At 38.3% G+C, this 22,868-nt stretch overlaps 1 protein-coding gene across 2 annotated transcripts in view; it reads right to left on the bottom strand.

The window, feature by feature from the left end:
* Nucleotides 1-22,868, bottom strand: part of JAG2 (jagged canonical Notch ligand 2) — a gene marked incomplete at both ends in the record, with an annotated part of 71,714 nt that overhangs the window by 10,967 nt on the left and 37,879 nt on the right. The window contains 13 exons of one of the 2 annotated variants that reach the window (XM_082000726.1): nucleotides 971-1,087; nucleotides 2,024-2,137; nucleotides 3,806-3,919; nucleotides 5,257-5,370; nucleotides 5,964-6,128; nucleotides 6,424-6,574; nucleotides 8,865-9,038; nucleotides 9,293-9,339; nucleotides 9,837-9,950; nucleotides 10,518-10,631; nucleotides 11,461-11,574; nucleotides 13,910-14,029; nucleotides 14,414-14,544. In XM_082000726.1, coding sequence (XP_081856852.1) covers nucleotides 971-1,087; nucleotides 2,024-2,137; nucleotides 3,806-3,919; nucleotides 5,257-5,370; nucleotides 5,964-6,128; nucleotides 6,424-6,574; nucleotides 8,865-9,038; nucleotides 9,293-9,339; nucleotides 9,837-9,950; nucleotides 10,518-10,631; nucleotides 11,461-11,574; nucleotides 13,910-14,029; nucleotides 14,414-14,544 — 1,589 coding nt within the window. The remainder of the gene's footprint in view (nucleotides 1-970; nucleotides 1,088-2,023; nucleotides 2,138-3,805; nucleotides 3,920-5,256; nucleotides 5,371-5,963; nucleotides 6,129-6,423; nucleotides 6,575-8,864; nucleotides 9,039-9,292; nucleotides 9,340-9,836; nucleotides 9,951-10,517; nucleotides 10,632-11,460; nucleotides 11,575-13,909; nucleotides 14,030-14,413; nucleotides 14,545-22,868) is intronic. The other variant, XM_082000727.1, reaches the window with a different exon arrangement.

Here is a 22,868-nt window from a genome sequence, read left to right as displayed (position 1 = left end):
ATGTAATATTGTAGTTCAGGAAACACTATATTTGATAAGGAAAGCAAAGAAAAACAATACAGAATTGAACATTTTCTTCCACACTTGCAAAGAAACTTCAACCAGACCTAACAGACCAATGAAATACCATAAATTTTACGAACAGACTGACAAGTGCAAAATTCTACAACTTCAGTGTATTTTAGCATACCAACAGCACAGACTGATACATAGCACGATGGCAACATAACAGAAATAAAACAGGGTATTGGTTGCATAATTCAACCAGGCTCTAAAAGCTTTCTAAGGGACTACTGCTACTTTGACACTTCGTATGTATACATGCAACTAGCCAGATTTCTTAAAAAAATCTTTCGCATTATAAATGTCTCCAAATTATTTGCTAGCATTTATACTAGTACTGTCAGCTTTAAAACAGCTAATTAGGGCATATATCAATACAACAGTAATTTCCCAGTAGATTTAGAGTAAAAACAGAGCTAAAATTTAGATTCCCCACCCCTGCCATGTTATGCCTTGGGGGCAGGGGGGGAATAAAATAAAATGGAAGTTGCAGGCTTTATACCACCTAACCAATTTAACCAATTCATTGTATTGGTATGTCAAAGTAGTTAAATGCTATGTTCAGAGAGAACGATGGAATATACACTACTGCATGCCCTTCCACATACTTTTCATTATTAAAATTAGTATTTCTGCCAGGATTTTTTTTGCTCTGCACATGTTCCCAAAAATTATATTTCTGTAGAAGGTTGAAAGACTTATTTTGTCAGAGACTAGGTGCAAGAAGCAGCACGACAAGTTCTTAATTCATTACTCAAGCATCATCTTTACCTACCTCACACCCTGAATGATTCAGGTATTTTGGCACATGAACTCTATCAATTTGCTTTGTTTCAGGCAACAGCTCTGTGCCAGACACTCTTAATATCCCAGGGGACTGCAGGGGAAGAAAGGAGAAAAGCCTTACTCTGTGTGCATGTACGTCCTTCCCATCCTTCTTTGCAGATACAAGAAAAGGAATCTCCACTGCCAACGCATGTTCCACCATTCAAGCAAGGGTTTGGAATACAGCTGCTGTTTTTAGCTTTGAAAACAGAAAAGGTCTCTATTTAGCACAGAAAACAAAGTATCTATCATCTGGATATGTCAATATTATAATCCTGAATAGCATTTAAGTAAACAGTGCGAGACTTAGAAGAAGGTCAAACCACTCCAAAAACAGTCACAGTGCATGATAATCTTTCACCTACCTTCACCATCATCCCAATTCAATTGTTTGATTGAACCATGAAGTTTTATTAAAAAAAGATAATATTTTTTTTTCTCCCCGTCCGTGTAAACTTCCTTCAAGTATTGCTAAATTCCTGCTTTGGCAGTGAGTTACCCAAGTCATGACATGTGCTACTTAATAAAATACTAGTATTTAAAGTTCAAAGTTTGATCAAGTGCCACAATTGTATCTAAAAAAGTAGAAAAACTATGCTAAATTACTTTCATACAATTTCTTGGTCCTAATGGAAGTTTCATAATCAGAAAAATGCATCATGGAGACTACATTCAATCCCTCAAAAGATCAAGAGTAGTCCCCTACAGCAGGCAGTAGCCCTGCAAATCACCTAGGAAGAACCACTTCATTTCATTCTTCCCCAAGTATGTCTGCTCGTACACCTCTTCATCACAAACTTATTCACGTTATGAACCTTCAAGCAAAATGGGGGACTAAGCTCCCAAGAATACCTTTACACAGGGTCTCTAAAGACTAATAGATAGGTCAAGACACAAGTCCAAGTGTTCCAAATGTGCTTAGGAAGAGCTATGTAAAGGACCATGTAAGCAGCCTGCAAAGAACAGCTTCCTAAAAATTGGTATCATGTGAGATGAATGGAAGAAATTACTCTGTCATCAGCCAACTGGAACAGCTTTGAACTAGTGAGCTAGTAAATAGGCACACTATTCTAACAGTTAAGTATTATTTAAACACTTCTCCTGGCTTTATCTGTAGATGATTTAAAAATCTTACCAGTGTTGCAAGTACTTCCTGTCCATTCTGGAGGACATGAACAGCGGAATGTATCTCCATCATCATAGCATGTTCCACCATTGCTACAAGTATTCGCATCACATTGGTATTCACCTATACATCACAATAAAAGAGTTTTAATTTAGAATCATAGAATCATTAAGGTTGGAAAAGACCTTTAAGATCATCAAGCCCAACCTTCAACCCAACACCACCATGCCCACTAAACCATGTCCCAAAATGCCACATCCACATGTTTTTTGAATACTTCCAGAGATGGTGACTCCACCACCTCCCTGGGCAGCCCGTTCCAATACTTGACCACCCTCTTGGTGAAGAAATTTTTCCTAATACTCAGTCTAAACCTCCCCTGGCGCAACTCGAGGCCATTTCCTCATCCTATCACTAGTTACTTGGGAAGAGAGACCTACAACCCCCTCACCACAACCTCCTTTCAGGTAATTGTAGAGTGTGGTAAGGTCTCCCCTCAGCCTCCTCTTCTCCAGACTGAACAACCCCAGATCCCTCAGCCATTCCTCATAAGACTTGTGCTCCAGACTCCTCACCAGCTTCGTTGCCCTTCTCTGGACACATTCCAGCAACTCAATGTCCTTCTTGTAGTGAGGGGCCCAAAACTGAACACAGGATTCGAGGTGTGGCCTCACCAGTGCCAAATACAGGGGCAGAATCACTTCCCTACTCCTGCTGGCCACACTATTTCTGATACAGGCCAGGACACTGTTGGCCTGCTTGGCCATCTGGGCCTACTGCTGGCTCATGTTCAGCTGGCTGTCAACCAGCACCCCCAGGTCCTTTTCTACCCAGCAGCTCTCCAGCCGCTCCTCCCCAAGCCTGTACTGTTGCATGGGGTTGTTGTGACTGAAGTGCAGGACCCAGCACTTGGTCCTGTTGAACCTCATACAACTGACCTCAGCCCATCAATCCAGTCTGTCCAGATCCCTCTGCAGAGCTTTCCTACCCTTGAGCAGCTCAACACTCCTGCCCAACTTGGTGTCATCTGCAAACTTACTGAGGGAGCACTCGATCCCCTCATCCAGATCATCAATAAAATATATTGAACAAGATTGGCCCCAAAACTGAGCCCTGGGGAACACTGCTTGCAACCAGCTGCCAACTGGATTTAACTCCATTCACCACAACTCTCTGGGCTTGGCCATCCAGCCATTATTTTTACCCAGCAAAGAGTACACCTGTCTAAGCCATGAGCCACCAGTTTCTCCAGGAGAATGCTGTGGGAGATAGTGTCAAAGTCCTTACTAAAGTGCAGGTAGACAACATCCACAGCCTTTCCCTCATCCACTAGGCGGGTCACCTGGTCATAGAAGGAGATCAGGTTGTCCAGGCAGGATGTGCCCTTCATGAACATATGACTTCAGGCTGATTTCCATTGGTCTTGCTGGATTTTAAGACCAGGTACTTTTTAATCACAAAATTAGCTCTCTAAGACTTAGACTTAATTAGTCTCTAAGACTTCATATTTAAATACAACAGTTCTAGAAATGCATAGTTCCCCTTGCTGTATTACAGTAAACAACCAAAAGAGCAGAATCTAAGGGCATCTCTTACAACACTATTTCACTACATGAAGGGATATGTTTTTTAAATGTTCCATTTTGTTGCTGGGAAACTGGAAGAGGTAATGAAAATACGCCTATTATTTCACTGCAATTGTTTCATTTTAAATTTCAGGAACTCTAGTCTCATGAGAAGAAAGAAAACAAATGTTTGGGTAAACTAAAGATCAAAGTAAAGAACACGTACGTGAATGGCAAGTTTTGCCTTTCCAGTCATTCTTACACTCACAATAGAAGTCATTTACCAAATCAATGCATCGGCCACCGTTGTGACATGGGTTAGGAGAACAGTCATTGAAATCTAGAAAAAGAGTTATTCAAATTAGATTATCTAGCCTACCCAAGGACACAACAAAGTGTAAAATACTTCTTTATAAAGTAAATAAATTGTGTACTATTTAGGAAGACAGCGTTCCTAGTAGTTATGGGGTTGTCTTTATTTAAGCAATGGAAAAAGCTGATTGAATAGAGAACAACATGAATTATGAAAGATTTTCTGGCAGCTTAAGAGAAAAAATATCATGCAGTATGGCTTCTAAGTAGAGCACTGAAGTAGTTTCATTTTTCCAAAGAGAAAAATTTCTAGTAGGGACCACAATGTCCTGAAAAGGAGCCCCAATTAAGGCTCCCTCTTCTGCTTTATGTCTCAAAATACAGGGAGCTAAAGCCATTAGATGGCTTAACCATATATATATACACACACGTATATGTGTGTGTGTACACACATTAAACATACATACACAAATTTTAGAGGAAATTCTTTTCACTTGAGACAAACGTTTTAATAGATAGAACATAATTATTCCAGACCAAACTTCATCTAGACCACACAAAAAGCTCTTGACAGTGACAGCTGCCAAAAGCTTCTCAGTCTTTATTTCACATCTCAATTGGCACATGTCCTATACTAAGTCTCAGCAAGTCCTTGCTGTCATGTTTTAGAAGGGCCTTCACTGAGAATAGAAAAAGAACCAACTGCAGTTTTGTCCAAGGTAACTTAACCATGAATTGGCCTAGTATACTTCTTTGTCAACTAAGGCCCAATACATCTCAAGTCAGGGCAGCAAGAATAAAGGCCTGCTCCCACTAAACCCAGAATACAAAACACTGACTCATGATATTCATTGAGTAAAAATTCAGGCTTCAGCAGTTCTTTTCTTACTAAAGGAATAGATATTAAATGTCTAAATTCCTTCAGTAAGGTGGAAGCACATTATAGCTTACACTGGTTTAAAGCTAAAAAGCTTTTCACATTTGGAAACTATTGTGTATGAGTAGATTGGGTAAGGGACAAACTTATATATAGGAAGTACTAAGAAGTACATATGCTTATAGCAATAAAAGCAATACAGTGAGTAGACGCCCTAACAGTATATATTCATTTTTGCCTGTCCTCAGAAGAAAAAGAAGTTCTCTCCTCCTGAGATATATCCCGTACTATACCAAAGAATCAGATTACAGTCCCATTAAAAGATCTGAGCCTTTCTTAGCTGCTACCCAAAAATCTTCTTGAAAATACTTTTGCAAACAACACAGGGTGGATTGTATTTATAGAACAGAGAAACAGCCCCATAATTATTAAACATGTACCAACCATCACTAACTGTTACAAAGCAGTAATAGCTTAGCAGTACTCACTTGTGTCACACAATTCTCCTTCCCAGCCACTTGAGCAGAAACATCTAAATGAATCAACTTCATCAATGCATGTCCCACCATTCTTGCAAGGTTTCCCAAGACAATCATTGATATCTATGACAAAAAGTCAACAATTATTGCTCAAGGCTGTCTTCACCTACCTAGAAGAGTGATCTACACTTGTGTCTCTAGGAAAAGCAGCACAGAGTTATACTCCATTTGCACATACATAAGAAGGGCTCAAACATCTGTGTTCAAGCCTGGTAAGGTTTCTAGATGTATTGTCTCATGCAGCAAGTCAAACCAGAGCATTAAGTTTACCTGGCAAAAATATCCAGGTGTTCAAAAAAAATACCTGGAACAGCAATACACATGCTCCTAAGTTGTGCTGTCAATGTGTCTGTCCCTTCTTTATCATCCCTGCTTTGGAGAAATCCATGGCTGCTTCTGAGACTGTACATAAAGGTAGTGGGTACAGACACACTCACATTGAAGCTGGACTAAAACCAGTTTTCTTTCACAGAGGAAGCGTGAACTACAACAGAGACAACTCTTACCAGAAGAAACTAGATTTCAAGCAGTAAACCTGAAACAATGCTCTATGTAACTTCAGTAAAATCTCCACGTTTTATGTTTTAAAGCTTCATAACAAAAACTTTAAAGAAGTTTTAGAGCAACAAAATAATTCAGAAGAAACTACTACTTACTTTCATGACAGTATATTCCAGTAAAACCTCTTTCACAGGCACAAGTAAAATTCCCTCCTGGCTGACTAATACACTGTCCATGAGGCCCACAAACATTAGATGAAATGAAACGGATTCCTTCTTGGGTAGCATTAGTGAAGACTTCTATTGTACAGCTGTCTATTACTGAGAATGAGAAGTTTATCATCAGACTAATAATCTGCATCACTAGTCAGTTTTTAGTTTTTAAAGAGTTATCAAAAATGATGACTAATCACAATTTAAAAGTTATGTTAACTGTAAGTTACCCTCTACCTCTTTATACATAAGGAGGTTACAAGCATTTCTTGTCACTGCCTCACTATTTCACAAAGTCCAAGTGAGTACAATAATAATGCTTCTGCATTTACACTATTTCCAGAAATACTACTTTTTTTTAATGTACCACCATTAAGACAAGTTTCTGGACAACAGCAGGTACCTTTACAAGAATTGTTCTTGCAGTGGTCCTTGAGATGAGAACAGTTCTTTCCGTCATAGTCATCAGGGCAGGCACAGTAATAATCTCCTCCCAGATCATAGCATTTAGCCCCATTCTGGCAAGGGTTAGGTTCACAGAAATCAATATCCATCTGTAAGAGATACCATAGTTAGCATAGCAGCAGCTGCTTCATTTCCCAGGAGTAAGCAGCATTATCTGTGTTGCCAAAGACACAGATGAAGCTAATTTACAAGGAACCTCAAGTTTTAGAATCATATAAATTGCATTCCATCATGCAACACAGAGAGAAACTTCAGGTTATTTCAGTCAATCCTAACACAAAGCACTTCTGACACTGCTAAAAAGATATTCCTTTGCAGAAGGTTGAATAAGCAAATTTGCAATAACTTAGCAAAGAACAAGCCATTAAGAGACATCTTACGGTGACTATTCTGCATCATAAGCCACTTCTCTGTCCTTTACAACCACATAGTAGAGTGCTATAAAGCAAGTTAAATAACAGTGCACTTGTCAACTTTGTGTCTGCAAGACACTTAAAATACATAGAACCTTAAAAAAAAAATTCTATTATTCTATTCTCTAGAGCAACTTCTATTCCCATCTCAATCAACCCATAGAATTTATTATAGAACCACATTGCTTGGAAGGGACCTCTAGAGGTCAGCTGCTCCCACCTCCTGCTCAAAGTTGGTCTAGTTAGACCAAGCTGCTCTGGGCCTTATTCTTAAAAATTCTATCACCATGCCAATTCACACAGAAATACTAGGTATATTTTGAACACTTCTATCATCTGATTCAAAAAAGCAGAGTTTAAACTTAGCTTTCACAATATAGCCCTTAACACAGACAGATATCTGTAGCAAAGCAATTCTGCTTCTTCTACATCTTAGATCGACATACAAGATCACTGATAGGTGATGCCCTAAATTGGCCTCAAAATACACAAAGCATCCCCAAAAGGGATATTGTTACATCACAGTGTCTTTCCTCCACATTGTTATTCTCAAGGATTGCTTTCCTCCCTTCAAGTGAATTTTTCCCTCTTCACATCTCTCTTGTGAGAAAGACATCTTTCTCAACCTTATGAAATTAAGTCCAATAATGGATTTGGTCACTATTTTTAGTAGTTCTGTAGTTGAATAGGAGAAAAATTCAAATTTAACCAAAACAGAAGGAACGCAAATGGTATTACGTACTTAATTCAGAGGAGCATGTACAATTCCAGCTGCAATAGAGAGCTTTTCAGCAAGCTATTTCGTGCTCTCATATGGAACATTCAAAGCAAACTACAGAAAAATAGCTAAGGTCTGAGAAAGATTCTCAGATCTCCTCTATCAGATGTCTCCATTTGTTTCCTTCCATTAGTGTAAATTTCCCCTTCCCAATGCAAGTGCAGTAGCTCGTACTTTAGCATCTGGAATCAATGGTAGATATTTCCTGCAACACACAAGGCAAGCAGCCAACTCCCCCCTATTATTCAAACAGATTTGCAAAACTAATTACACAGTATGGTATGAATCAGCCAGGAGTAGAGCAATCAAGCTACAATACTTGTGTAGAAATGGTACATGAGCTATTAGGTACTGCACCAGTTTTATTAAACTGGTCGCTGTCTGCAAACCTTTTAAATTTTGAATAAAAGGAGTGCATTGTTTCTTTAATGATGCAAATGCAGAATAAAATTACTTCAGCATTTAAAGGAGCTCACTTTGATGTCCTCCATGAAAAATTCTGGAGCAAATCCAACCAAATTCTAATCCAATGCCTCCAGTTGACCCTGCCTTGCTAACCATAACTCTTACATGAATTTGACTATCAGCGAAAGCCAGAAAATACATACTTAGGGCAATATAATTGTAAATGGCAAGTCCAAGGTCCTCCCTAGAAAGAGGTAGATCTTCAATATCCTGAAGTACTTCATAAATTATCGCTAGCATTTCAGTATTTCAGATCTGAATCCTTATTTAAGCACTAGAACTACACGTTCCCAAAACTATCTCAAAGGCGTATCTGCCTGCCTTTAATTATACAGATACTGCTACTAACAACAGTAGAATTACATGAAATGTATCTCAATTATGTACTTCAGAGTTATTAAGATGAAGTCCTAAAACATTCTAGCATAGAAGGACATGGGTCTTGAAAATTGCAAAGGAAAATGTTTCAAGCTTAAGGAATACTTGCAGTCTTAAAACATTCAGGAGAGCCAACACCTGTGTGCAATGCCTTGCCACAAATTCAAGTGTTATAGCTACTGTGACAGCACTGCACAAGAAATTTGCTTATTAACAGTGCCAAGTAACTGCTACGTTAGTCAGTAATGCTTTAGCCTTGGGTTACTCTCATTTAAACCTGGAGATATGTTTGTTTCAAGAATTCAGTCCATGAAAAGATTGCAGTAATGTCACCACTGCCCTCACCTCACAGAAGACTCCTGAGAAGCCCTGTGAACACAGACAACTGAATCCATTCACCAGGTCTTTGCAACGGCCTCCATTTTGGCACGGATTGCTTTCACACTCATTTGTTTCTGTCTCACAGTTTTTTCCTGTGAAACCCCGAGGGCATAAGCAATGGTAACCATTCACTTCATCCTTCACAGAGGGGAGGAGAGAAAAAAAAAAAAAAAAAAAAATCAATAAACAAATCTTTCTACTTTTGCTAAAACTTGCACACAGAAATCAAGTTTGGAACAGCAATAGCACCACATAAAATCTCATGAAATGATGCCAGAGCCTGCAAGTGCAACACTATAACATTTAACCAACCTGTAATTGCAAACTATACAATTCATAACTAGCCATAACAAGATTTATTTTCAACATGACATGTAATAAACAAGAGTTACCTTACAAGTCCCTCCATGTTGACATTGTCCATGACAGTCATTAATATCTATGGATAAAATATGCAAAGCATTAGAATTTATACTGGAAGACTAAGCCGTAAAATATATGTCTAGCATAAAAATGCAGAACAAAGGTTTTTTAGAAAGAATTTTTCTAGACGTTTCAATGGAAAGCATGTTTTACAAGTATTACAGTGCAATAGAAACTAAATCAAATGCCATCAGCTAATTTCGTATCTAACAGTTTAGCTATGAAGTATATTAAATTGAATCAGTACATGATATCATTCAGAATCAGGGATGAGTGAGTAGGGAGAGATTTATTAGTTATGTAGGTGTGTATCTAAGCTCATTTTAATACCAATTGCACGTCTAAATAAATTTAAAATAAACAGTATTTTCAATTTACATCACTGAAGTTAGGAAAATCCTGAAAACAGCTATATTTTCTTGTACAAGTATGTATACTATCAGTCATCATAAAACCTTTTTTAAGAAATAAAGCATCCTATAGTCAATATATATACACTAAAGAAATACTAACTGATATGACAATTTACTCCTGTCCATCCTGGAATGCAGTCACAGTAATATCCACCAATGAGATTTTTGCAAGAGTAAGCATTAACACAGGGTTTCCCCTCACACTCATTAGCATCTGTGAAAGAAGAGAATAAAGAATAAACCCAGAAACAGATTACCACAGCACCAAGCAAAGTTTCCATGCAATCCAAGCATCAGAAGCTCATATTATACATTGGTAGGGCACTAGAGCCATTTATATACCACAGATTTTTAGCTTTTTAATGCACGCTTGTCTATAGTAGCACATGCATGTTATCTTACTCTTCCCTTTGCCAAAACTCAAAAAGGTAATGTTAGTCAGGGCAAATCCCTTCCTCGCCTCCATAAGCTTATAGTCACTGTTCTGCCACCATGAAGAAGGAGCTACCATCACCAATGCCATATTTTGAAACAGAAAAGTTATTGGGCATTCTAGAAGAACTATTACAAGTAAGCTTAAGTTGGGGCTTAAAAAGTTACAGGTTCACTTGGAATCTCTGGCTTTAAGATCTACTAAAAAAGAGCTAAGATACCAATGGCAACACACATCTTCCATGTTTTCTTCAATAAATATCGTATAAGAAACACACTTAAACAGAGTTATTCATTAGTTAGGAATAATCTCCAGTGGTCTTGAAAATTTTACAAGATAACTACTTACCAAGCTGACATGTTGCTCCAATCCACTGTTGTGGACATATACACTCAAATGCATTAACACCATCAATACAGGTCCCTCCTTGAGCACAAGGGTTAGATGCACATTCATCAATATCTGGAAAGTCAAAGTGTGCCTTCCATTATATGGTTTAAAATTTGGCTTAACCTCAGGGTTTTTTTTTTTAAGTTACTTTGAGATGAAGGGGGAGAATGTATGAACAAATAAGCTTAGGAACAGACTAACATTAACCTAATTTTTACTTAGGCTCTTCTCACATCTTTGATAGGGGAGAGAGGAACTCTGAAATTTTCTAACTGCAAATAGCAAGATGATTCAGTTAATCTGCCGATGATTAACACATTTCACTGAAAGTCCTATGTTCCTAGATCATTACACAAGTTTAGCCAGTGTTGGCTTTTTTTTGGGGGGAGGATAATTGTTGTTGAAAAATGGATAAAAATCCTGTGTTCCAAATCACAGGCAATATGCAAACCAATTGCACAGGTTCATAATACATTTCAACCACTTCCCTGTCTTCCAAACCAGATACTTGAGCATTTAAGTGAGTATTGAACTCTTCCACTACTTTAAGAGGGGAGAACCTTTCACGTTCACACTTATAGCTCTTAAAACAAATCCATTCTCTATTTTGCTTTGGACCAGCTAGAGTGAGAAGTTGTCCTACAGGCTTTGGTAACAGGACATTTCTTTGTATATGGTCCAGTTATGCTTTTGATAACCTGTACATCTCAACTGCATCAAATAGATACTGCTGGCTGCACAGTACCATTAATTTTTTCAGAGGCTACCAATGCACAGATGTTAAAAGACAGGGGAGGTAAAAGACTATCATCAAATTCCACACCCACAGAGCATGATTATCAAGTAAGCTGTACCAACCCTTCCAATCCAACAGGTCAGTCATCAGTAAATGCATACCCACCAATAGCACATGTTGGTCCGCTCCATCCTGATGGGCAGTGACACTTGAAGCCTGATGAAATTTCGTGACAAATTCCACCATTAGCACAGGGATTAGACACGCAAGCATGCTCCGCTGGGAAGAAAGAGGGAAAGAAATTCTTGCTAAATACTTTTCCAATATCACTTAAGGAGAACTTACATAGTTTGCAGTTGCATTCTGATTAAAGTGACCAAGAGCATGAGCAGTAGCGGTGCCTGTATAGAAGTTTGAAGCCTCCCTCTCTCAGCTACAAAGAGTAAGATTCCCAGTCAGAGACCGAAGCAGAATTTTACTGAAGGTGTACCATCCTTCATATCTACTGACTAGAAAGCCTGAAGGCAGACAAGTCACTCATATCTCAATATCCCAAGAGCTATAGAAGTTCCCCATTAATCTACTGCTTCCAGCCACACACTTCCACCTCCAGGGTGCTCCAGCACTTTTTTTTCCCCTTCAGTGAGACAAAACAGATATGCTCTATGCAGAATTCTGAACAGTAGTAGTAGTTTATCAAAGATCTGGTTAGCTTCATTCTAACACTGTACCTTGGAAACAGCAAATTATAGAGCTACTTGCAATTGTAAGCAGCACTGCTTGTTGTCACTCCATGTAGGGCTGTAACACTTGCAGAAGCTGCACTAAGCAACAATTAAGTTGAAGAGGGACAAGTTGTATGCCATCATTTTTGATATTTTCCCCTCTCAGAAGCCAAGGAAGCTTTTGGAATGTAGAAAATCATCTCACTAGGCAAGACTTTCTGATTGTTGCTACCATTTATATTTTGTAATCTTTCTTTCAGGGATGTTATCTAGTTCACAAATTGAATTTACATTGTCTAGGATGTTAGGTACTAGTACCTAAAGCAGCTCATATACTACTCCACGGCTAATAATCAGTATAGAACTCAGCAAATGTATGCCTCCCTTTATCACTGCCTCCTCATCTGGAGAGCTAAAGTGCTTCCCCACAACTTCTGGGGCAAGCTAAGACAAGATTTCATCCATTGTAACCAAAACTTTGCATCACATTCTACCAACTGAAGCAAAATTCAAGTTTTGACAGTATCATTAATACCACTTAGCACTTTATAGAAGTTCAAAGAAGATCTACCTCCCGAGAAATGTGACAATCTTCTGCTAATAATAGTTTAGTGAACTTAAGGCCAAACAGTTAAGTTAAAGAAAAAAAAAATGGGTTCTTTCCATCTACACTTGTAACTATATCAAGGAATAGCAAAATTCAAAGTGAGAAGACTGGGATTATCACATTTTAAAAAAGGATTTAACAATCCATCACTGCAAAAAAAGTTACTGAAGAACACCCAACTGAATACCACAGGTGAAAAAGTTGAACTGAAAGTTTTCATTTTTCCCCAAACATCAAATCTTTAAAGCCAAATAGGAAAGAAAAATTGCACACCTGCTCCTTTATCTCTAGAGACAGAACAGTCAGGAAAAGTCTCTAAATACCGTAATAGTCTCCAGTACATGAAAATTTTGGTCTTTGTGTATCACATACACAGATACACATGAGAAAAACAATACACTATCTTAAGATAGAAAGCAGTTTTCACATTGGCTAGGTACAGATCTGTTACACTCTTGTCAAGAAGGCATACTTCATCAGAAATATGGATTAAATGCTTTCCTCCCTTTTGCCAATGGGAGCAGGGAATACACTTAACTTTCCATTTAGACTGCTCAAGGTGACTCTGCAGCAGGGCTTGAACACATTTCCACAGTAGTTAACATCTGTACCACTAATCCAAATGTACTAGGAGTCCCATATTAAAAGATAATTTCAAAAATCAAGTTTCACAAAATCAAAAAGGGTAGTCACCACATTCAGGCAGCTAAAAATTGGGCCAAAACCCCACACCACAGTTAAAACTGAAGTGTCCATTGCTACTACCTTCCTTAGTCACCAGTTTGTATAAGATGCACATTTGCAAGCAAGCCAGAAGAAAATGGGTAGGAGGGAGAAAGCTAACAGGGAAAAGTGCACCTGTAAGCCATTTCCATGAGGCTATAGCCCAGTTGCATGCTTGGATTAAGGAAATGAAGAAGCCAAAAGGAAGAAATAGTCTCAGTCTTATGTAAATCCAAGGGAATGTTGCAGCATTTCTGTTGTCTTCAGTAGTTTTTTGAATAGCCAGCCTAAGGCACTAGACAGGAGAAATAGAGCTGGCATATCCCCAGCGTCACACAAAGTAACAATCAAGTTGACAGGACAAGTTGAATGCCACCCTTTTCCCCCACTTCCCCTCTCAGAAACCACGCTAGCTTTTGGAAAGGAGAAAACAGTTCCTCCACTCTACAAAAAAAAAATGCAACAATGAGCATACAAAAGTGACACCTGGCTAACTAGAACGTAGCCATGCCTAAATCAGTTTCAGATTTCTGAGGATACATGCAATATCCAGAAGTACCAATTTCGCAGTTCTTTCCAGAGTAGCCATCTGGGCAAGCACAGCGATATTCATCTGGTTCAGTATTCATACAGGTTCCACCATTCAGGCAGGGATGGTGATTTCCACAGTAATTCAGATCTGGACAGAGAAAAGTGTCAATCAACAGGGAACACAAATCTCACCATTTTAATCACTAGTCAGACACACAGATGCCTTTCTGGCTTGAACATCATTCACCCATGTCATCCCCATATTCCGTTAGCTAGCCTGCCATCTTGTTACTATCCACAGAACAGGGAAGGATGAGCAAGAGACAGCTGCGTGAGTTAGAAGAGTCGGGACCATTCCAAGCCTTTTCTCTTAAACTTCCTATACTTACGATGTTTAGGCACTATCTGCCATAGAAGAATTAGGCACAGAAATACTCAGGTAGTTGCACACTAGCAGGAAAAAAAGAGGTTAATGAGTTATCAGTTAATCATGCAACTTTACTTATTTTTCCTGTACATTAATGTTAAGTACCTTTGTTACAGAGCAGGCCACCCCAGTTGGTTTCACAATTACACTGCCATGGTTCATTACAGCTCCCATGAGCACAGCCTGGGTAGCGGACACACTCATCACAGAACTGTCCTTGCCAACCATAATGACACCTAAGATGTAAGTTCACATGTTAAAAGTTAGCAACATGATGCTTAATTATCAGCGTTACAGGTATTTAGAACACTACACTTACCATTCTCAAGAACAAGGTCAACTGTTCAATGTGCAACAGATAACAAAACTTTATTTTTCCTGTTTAGGACATACTAGTCCTGTTGAATATCCTTACTGGAACTCATCTTGCTCAACTGTATTACACACCATGGCAACAAACACCACCAAGCACTATGCATTATGAGACCTGTATATAAATTAGTTGTTCTTTCACAAGAAGTCCCATCTTCACATAATCATCTCACACTAGGATAAAAATTGTGATTGGTATTAAAAAGTTGAAGTTACTTTTCAAAAGGACACTGCTGGCTTACTGCATCAAGCACTGTAGCTTTTTCTTTCTATGAAGATACCTTTCAAGATATTATCTAGTTTGTTCTGGAGTGCTACAGTCTTAAAAGACCAGGGCAGCCAGAGATGCAGCTGCCTTGTCAATTTTCTCAGAACTTAGTTTCTCAAGAGAACACTTTTTACAGATTTATCCTATTATATCATCAGTGTTCTCTAGTGACATTATGAAAAGGGTGCTCTTTGGAGAAAGGAGGAGAGAGAACAGAAACAAAAGCCATTAATAATTCATTTGTTTTAAATGGAGTTGAAATTTTGTCACAAGATTTCTTCAGAGACCAATATCTTTATGTTACCTGTCACAGAATTCTGCTAAGAAAAGCAACTGTTTATGCTACAAGAAAAGTGTTAAAATCTGAACTTTAAAAAAAAGAAAAATAAAAGGTCATAGGCTAATGCTTTTTTTCTTTTTTTAATCATCTATGTCACACACATTTTAATCAAAAAGAAACAGTAAGGTTGCTCTTTTAGGCCAACAAAAAAAAACACTCTGTCTGTTATTTCAAGAGTATTTCTTATAAAAATTTAAGAGTCGTACTAGCAACAAAGAGATGTATAAAAACACACTGAAAGTGAGCTGGGCACATGCATGCCAGTGGAGTCCTAATGCCTAGGGGCTTTCTAGCTTTAGAAAGGAAACTACTTTTTTCAATTTAACACCACTATTCTATTATCAACGTGCTTTGAATACCATCAAAAGAACATAAAATAAATTCTTGAGTCTTTGGGGTGTGGTAAGAGAAGACCAGGAAACGTAGTATAAACAAGGAGTCTTGGTTCCTTGTCAATCAGTCCTCTTCCACCATTTCAGTAAGCTGTATCAATCCCCAGAGGAATAGAATAGGTTATGCTGGCAGCATATTATTTAAATTTCTACTATTTACATAGGTAGAAAGAATCTTTATGTAGATCTTTGCAAGACTATTTTTTATATGAAGTTCTAGAACTACTTTGAGTTCTTAGTCACAGTACCTGTTCCTCATTCAAAACCTCACAGCTGCAGGATCCCTAAGGAGAGCCTCAGCTGTGTACCTAAGTCCAGAGGCCTCCACTCACTCATCTAAGCAAGGCTATCATAAGCCTGGCAAATGTATGTATTTCAGAAGCAGCTTTCTTTTGCTGTATTAGCAGTAAGAGGAAACAAATACTGCTCCTGCTAAATTTTATCTCTTCCTTCCTCCTCAAGGACAGAAAAGTCTTTTCAGGGGCTGGTAAAAAAAACAATAAATAAAGCACTGTAACTCACTTCACTGGCCCCAGCCCAAATCTCCATCCATGCCAAACCTGGCACTATTGCCAGTGATTCACCATGACTGATCTAGCTAGAGCCAACTCCCCACACACATAAAACAAGCATTTTCAAGGGCCTAAAGTCTGCATCACAAAGCAAATAATCACAATAACTCAGTTTCTTTTCTATACCCAATGGATAACAAGTTTCTTTGTTTAACACTGCATTAAGAGAAATAAAGCCACCCTCTTAGAACTTGAAGGCATCTTAAGCACCTACTTGAGTTTGTAGGTATGCTTGACTACATTAAAATCAGTACAGCAGAAAAAGGTTGCTGCTTTTTCAAGATATTCACAGTCAAATTTTACTGCTAAAGTTACCACCAAACCCGAGGGAAATAATTTGTAGAGACTAAAAGCAGTCCAAAGGAACACAGTGTTTACAAGTCAAAAGGTTACTATGTGGTAAGCTGATCAGCCTTCGGTTTACAAGGAAGAGTAAATTAGGATTTCCTCTTGAACAGGAAGTCTGGTTGCATCCTACATTAGCAGGTGCTAGAGCAGCTTTAATTCCACTTCCTTCTAAAAAAGATAAATGTTTACATGGATCTCAGCTCACCCCTAGAGCAAGATGTGCTCAATAAAGTGAAATTGAATCAGAAATGGACATGTCATTTATGAGAAAAATATCAAGCCATAACACAAGGATGAAAAAAGGTTAATGATCCACTATGAGAAGCCCAAAAGGTACAGATACAAAAGCAACATCACCTATAAAAACAAACAAAAAAAACCACCACAACACCCCCCCCCCCCCCAAATTCCTTTAAGTAACAACCACTTGTGTAAAAGCCAAAAGAAAATTGCTAGCGCAGTTTAATGGTGAGCTAAAGTTAATTCTTCCCTGCTCCCCCCTCCCCCCAGTTGAGAATAATTTGTTGGAAGTCTCTGCAATCCTACATTTTTCACATCTGAATAAATAAAAAAAAGCCAAATTTAGAGAATTCATAAGGATTCCCATTGTTCAAAAGACAAAGAAAATTCTTATTGGAATCAAGATTCTGCTTCCTTTGTCCTTCCCCTCTGCTGACTTCATCAGCTCTAACTTGTCTTTACAACCAAACACACGCAAAACAAAAATCAGGGCTGGCTTAATCTTAGCCCTTGCTGGGTTATTAGCAGTACAAAAGAAGCTACCATAAATAGATTGTTACAGTTTAGTAACTTCCTGATGGAAGGTTGAAGTACAGGCATCTGCTCCCAGACCAAGGCGTCCCTTCAGGTCAGGATTAACAGAGAGACTGCAATTGGTAGTTATCTTGAAACCAAGAACTTGCAGAAAAGATCTTGATAAGTCTACAGACATGCTTCACAGCCTCCATTTTCCTTAGGTGAGAATCTGGTAGCAATAGAAAATGAGAATTTAAATACAAGGCTGGAGGAAGGGGAGGTGGCAGGAGTTAACATTAGCAAAGTTTCTAGATAACATTTCAGTCTTGAGATTATAGAAACTGCAACTGCACAGGAAAACTACTGTTATCACTGACAAGTAGATAAAGCCACAATAATTCAACTCATAGTGTATACTTAGTTATAATAACTAAGTGGGGCTTCAAACAGTTAAATTCCATATCAAGGAAGAAAGACTTTCTACTGTAAATCTCAATGTGTTTAAAGCTTCCATTTAGTATCAAGGAACCCTACAGAAGTACCCATCATTATGCACAGTTTGAAGATACCTATGTACTCAGAGGCAGGAGACAGAGTGGCAAGGGGTGGGGAGGAGTGGGGAAAGGAAAAAGAAATAGAAAATCTGGTGTGTTTGCTTTTCCTGGGGCTATTAAAAAAAAGCTAAACTGTTCAAGTTCAAACAAGTAGAGATTTTTCTACAGAACTATGCTTTCCCTATGTTCTTCTGAAACAATTATAATTAAGGAAAAAGCTGAAACTAGTCTTTGCCTTCCTCTGAGGATGTTTGTTTTATAATTCCTTAGTGAAAGCTAGGTTTAAATAGAGCATTTCCGAATCAGATGGCACAAGGTGTTCAAAAGATCCCATGTCACTGTATGTAAACAGATACATTATTTATGAGGACAAGGTCCACAGCAATTTGGTCTAACTAGATCTCCTCTGGGCAGTCTGTGGCACTTTCTAAACTCCGTGATTTTATGATAAAACCTACTATGGCAGTTACAGAAGTGATGTAGAAAGACAAAGACAGGTACCCAGATCCTGATGGTCTGTAAACCACGATCTCTCAGCAACTTGCATGATTAACTCCTCCTTATCCAAAAGGAAGACACCTGTTACATACCAAAAAGCTAGGGTGCTCTCAAGCAGTCAGTATCAACCCAGCTGTTTTGTACTATCCTCACACATGTTTATTCTCCTGGTTCAATCACTTCTGGTTATTTGAGAATCCTGAACTTTCTGTGTGGGAAGTTCATCTGAAAAACTTCATATTGCAGGTCTCATCCAATCACTAATCTACTCTGGTTAACCTTATGAAAAGGCTCATAACATACGAGAATGAAAGGATACCTAAATAAATTATGTTCTACACCTAGCTACAGAGCTTTGTCAGCAATTAATGCACAAGTACACCTAAATCACCAATGTGAAAGACATCAAAACCAACCTACTTCTCAAGTCTAGGTCAAAATACGGGGCCTAAAAATAAACTAAAAATCCTAGGGAGGATATAGGCAATGTGGTGTGAGCCTTTAATTACAAGTTTACACCTTACTGGTATTTTGCACATACTACAAAGCTGAAGTGAAGATCACTGTGCCATATTTATGCATCATTTTTTAAGCAGGCTTTTTAGAGGGAGTTTCTCCCACTCATATTTCAGTTGGAAGCTGTGGCCAAAACACTCAACACAGGAAAACGAAGCAAAACAGTGACATTAAGAGCAGAAGCAAAATGCATCATTCAGGGGTGGGGGAGAAATAACCCTCTTAAATGGAAAACCACTAAATTTGTAATGACATGAACAGGATGGCATTGCATAGGCCAGAACAATAGCTTTATATTAGTTATTTACTTAAAATAACTATAAGAAAGTCTGTTTAATCTTTTAAGAGATTAATTGTTGCATAGCAGGCAGCAATATGGTCTAGCTGTTAGGCAATCCTACGATTCTGAGCATCCGGATTCAGTGTTATAGGTGGTATGGTACTCACTCGCTGAGATTTGTCACAGAAGTGCTTTTGCCACCTTCCTACCTTTGAAATAGGCATGATGATTTTGTGAATAGGGAAGGAAAAGATGCTCATTAATGAACTCAAATAATTCAATTACCTGAAAACTCGTCATCTTTTCCTCTCATTCCCAGCATTCTTATTAGACCAAAAGATGCAAACCTTTACAAACTTTTTTCTCCTCTAATAAAGGAAGTCATTGAAAGTTAACCTTCTCACTCCAGTATTTTATTTAGAGCTTTGTGAAGGAGTTGATAGAGGGGATGGTTCAAAATTGTTTACCCAGAACATAGGGGGAAATGTTGCTCAGTTAACTTGCAGTAAGTGTCTCTAAGGGTGTGTCTATATTTGCATTAGTTCACACCAGGAACATGCTTTTTGAGTGCACTGCCTGATCATTCCTGTTTATGTGTTGGTTCACATCACAGAGCTGTTTTGGAACAAAGGAATTGGATTCCTTTTAGGTTAAACTAAGGTTAATGTAAGACAATGTATACCAGGAGCATACCTAATGTGTTCCATCTGCAAACAGGCATTCTGTCCACAAGAACAGACTAGAGCTAGTCTAAAATTTAAAAAAAAAAAGTGTTTTTAGTATGGATATTGGCTTCTCAATGCTGCTTTGATCTACTGTTCCAATTTGTCTGCACTACTTACTGTTGTAGACACAGGTTAAAGTACTACATGTTTTTACTTCCTGTACATCTGCTCACATTCTTCTGGAATCAGCATCCACCTTTAGGATATATTCTGTGCCTTTCTACCCACTAACCATCCAAGGAAGTGAATGCAGAGTATGCCTCAGTTCCTTGACCAATAGGGAAACAAAACATGGCATTTTTTTTTCCTAATTTAGTATGTCTACTTGTGAAACACTTGCCAACAATCCCAGGCGGCTTACCACTAGGACATAAAACAAATGTAATAAAAGCATACTGGTTATGATAACAGGGAAGAGAACTTATATGGAGAGACATACAGCAATTGTAATAATTTTGCAAGTTCTTTGAAACTTGAAGCCATGATACAATACCTTGCATCAAAGAGGAAGCAGGAGAAGATGTCCAGGTACTGGTACCAAGAGCATTCCTGCTGGGCCAAACAATAGCCCTATGCTCTTTAGGGACCATAACTAGTTGAAATGGTCAGATGTTGCAGCAGCCAGCACACTGCTCAAACAAGACTTTCTAGTTTACTGTTCAGAGCAGCTTATGAGATTTATCATAACACCATTCTGGAACAACTGTGTGGAAGGAAGCCATATCACTTAGATCTGCTCTTGACAAGTCCTGGTTAGCCAGGAACTCATCTGTAAATATTTTCTGGATGTTTAGAAGTGGTATACCTGTTTCAATGTTCTTTTGAGATTTCCTTCATACAGGAACTTCTGAACTGTATGGAAGTTCCCCATCTCTTACCCTCTCCCCATTTGTAGAAGCAGGCATTGCATTTCCGTCTTTCTTCAGTCCTCTACGATCTTATTCTAGTCCTCCACGATCTTTCAATAACAACCTGCTTTGAGATACCTTACCAGATCTCCTTGTACCCAAGAACGAGTTTACAAGAATCCACCTGCCTTTTTTTTTCTTTTCAAGTTTAGGCAGACATCCCAAATGTTGATGTTAACTATGTTATCCATCCAACCATCATGAAAACATAAGCAAGAGATTAGTGATAGTGGTAGGTCTCCTAACTGAAAAGGATAGGGAGACTATGCAAGCCTTTAACATTTAAGAAAGGATCTCTAGAATACTATTACACACCCAACACTCCAGGTAGTTGTATCTCATTTTGCAACTCAGGCTTTTGTTCCTGCATCTCTATAAAGAAAGTATTGAATAATAGTTGAGCAGGTTCTGGCCCTTATAGTGACAGATAAAGGGAGCAAAACCACTTGGGAGAGGCATACAGCACCCACAGGCACTGCTGAACACAAGAAATCAGCCTTGCAAGCAGGGATGAAGTGGAATACAAGAACTACAAAAGGCATGGCACTGAACAGGAAGTTTGAGAAGTCTGTTTCAACAGGACAAACATAAGATACGTGATAAAATAAAGACAGTCATCAACATCGTAAAGCCAAAATTTTGTCACATGTAGTTCAAAAGTAATTCTAGAGTAAGACAGTCCAAAGCACACAGATTAAACAATTCATATAAAGTTTTAAAAACTGCACGCTTGCTTTGTTCACCTTGCACGAATTCACATTAAAGTACTAGTAACAATCCCATTTCTAATTCGTTTCAGTTAGTCTACACATTCTAAAGAAATCTTTGCGTCACAGTTGTGTGAAGTAAGACTTGCATTTCCCAGGACTTAACCTAGGTCCTACCATAGCTCCAGAAGCTGAACACAAGCTAAGCAGTGTTAGGGATTTGACCCCTTTTGACTTGCTTTGAACGATAAATTCAAACATTCAAAGGCAACAGGAAAAGCCTACTGACAGTTTATGAGTGGTACCAAACATACTCAAGCCAGCGGTTTTTAATCAAGGAAGGAGATTGTGGTTTCTCTATATTCACTTTGATAGCTTCATAAGGTGATTGAGCCTAAGCCAGTTATAAGCCATTAGAACAAACTTCATTCTTCTCTAGACAGTTTAATAGAATTTAACAAAGTACTTCAAATGATGCAAAAACATACAAAAACCACCAATTGTGGCTTGCACTGCTGCTTCTTTGACAGTCCTTCCTTTGACTTTGGGCTGGTGAAGTCAATCAGTAAGACCATTTGGTCTACCACTGCAGGCTAATCAAAAAAAAAAAAAAAAGACATTACAGTGGCCAAATACTTTGAGCCTAGATATGGATAAAAGTTGCTTTGTTTTTTTTAAGATGACTGCAGTATCCCATCTTTGCGAGATCCTGCTACATTGCTTTTGCTTTCCTCAAGGACATAATTTTGCTTATTATTCAGTAAGTTATTACTTTTTCTGAACTGCCTCCACAATGACAAAAAAAACCTATCACCTAGGCCCAGCCATACCACAAAGTCTTTTCCCACATCAGGTCATTTTGAGACATTAGGATATCCCCTACTTATTTTCCATTTCTTTGATGAAAGCTCAACAAAAAAAATGGCAAACTAACTTCCTCAAAAAAAGGGGTACATGAACTTGCCCAACAGATAATGTACAGTTATCACTAATGGCATATCCTTTATTAACAGTCTGCAGTCGTTTAGCTACCTTTAAGACCTGTTTTTAGTATAACATTTAATCCAAGAACAGCTCTAAATGACTTTGGAACATCAAAGCATGGAGATCCTTGCTATGAGGGTTAGGCTGAAGCCTTCAGAGCCATTGCCTAAGTTATCTGCATGTTCATACAAGTTGAAGATGGAAACCATTTTCCAAGTTTTCTATTTATAAAAGCCACTGCAGATTTTGGCAACCAAGTAGCTATTGGCACCCGTAGATTTCCATACATCTCACACCCATGTTTTTCTCACATTTTCATTTTCCTTCTGAATTAAAATAA

Source organism: Phaethon aethereus (assembly GCF_964289735.1).
Source record: "Phaethon aethereus genome assembly, chromosome: 5".
NCBI classification, from domain to species: Eukaryota; Metazoa; Chordata; class Aves; order Phaethontiformes; family Phaethontidae; genus Phaethon; species Phaethon aethereus.
Note: the sequence above shows the minus strand (reverse complement) of the source record. Positions and strands in the feature narration are given on the sequence as shown.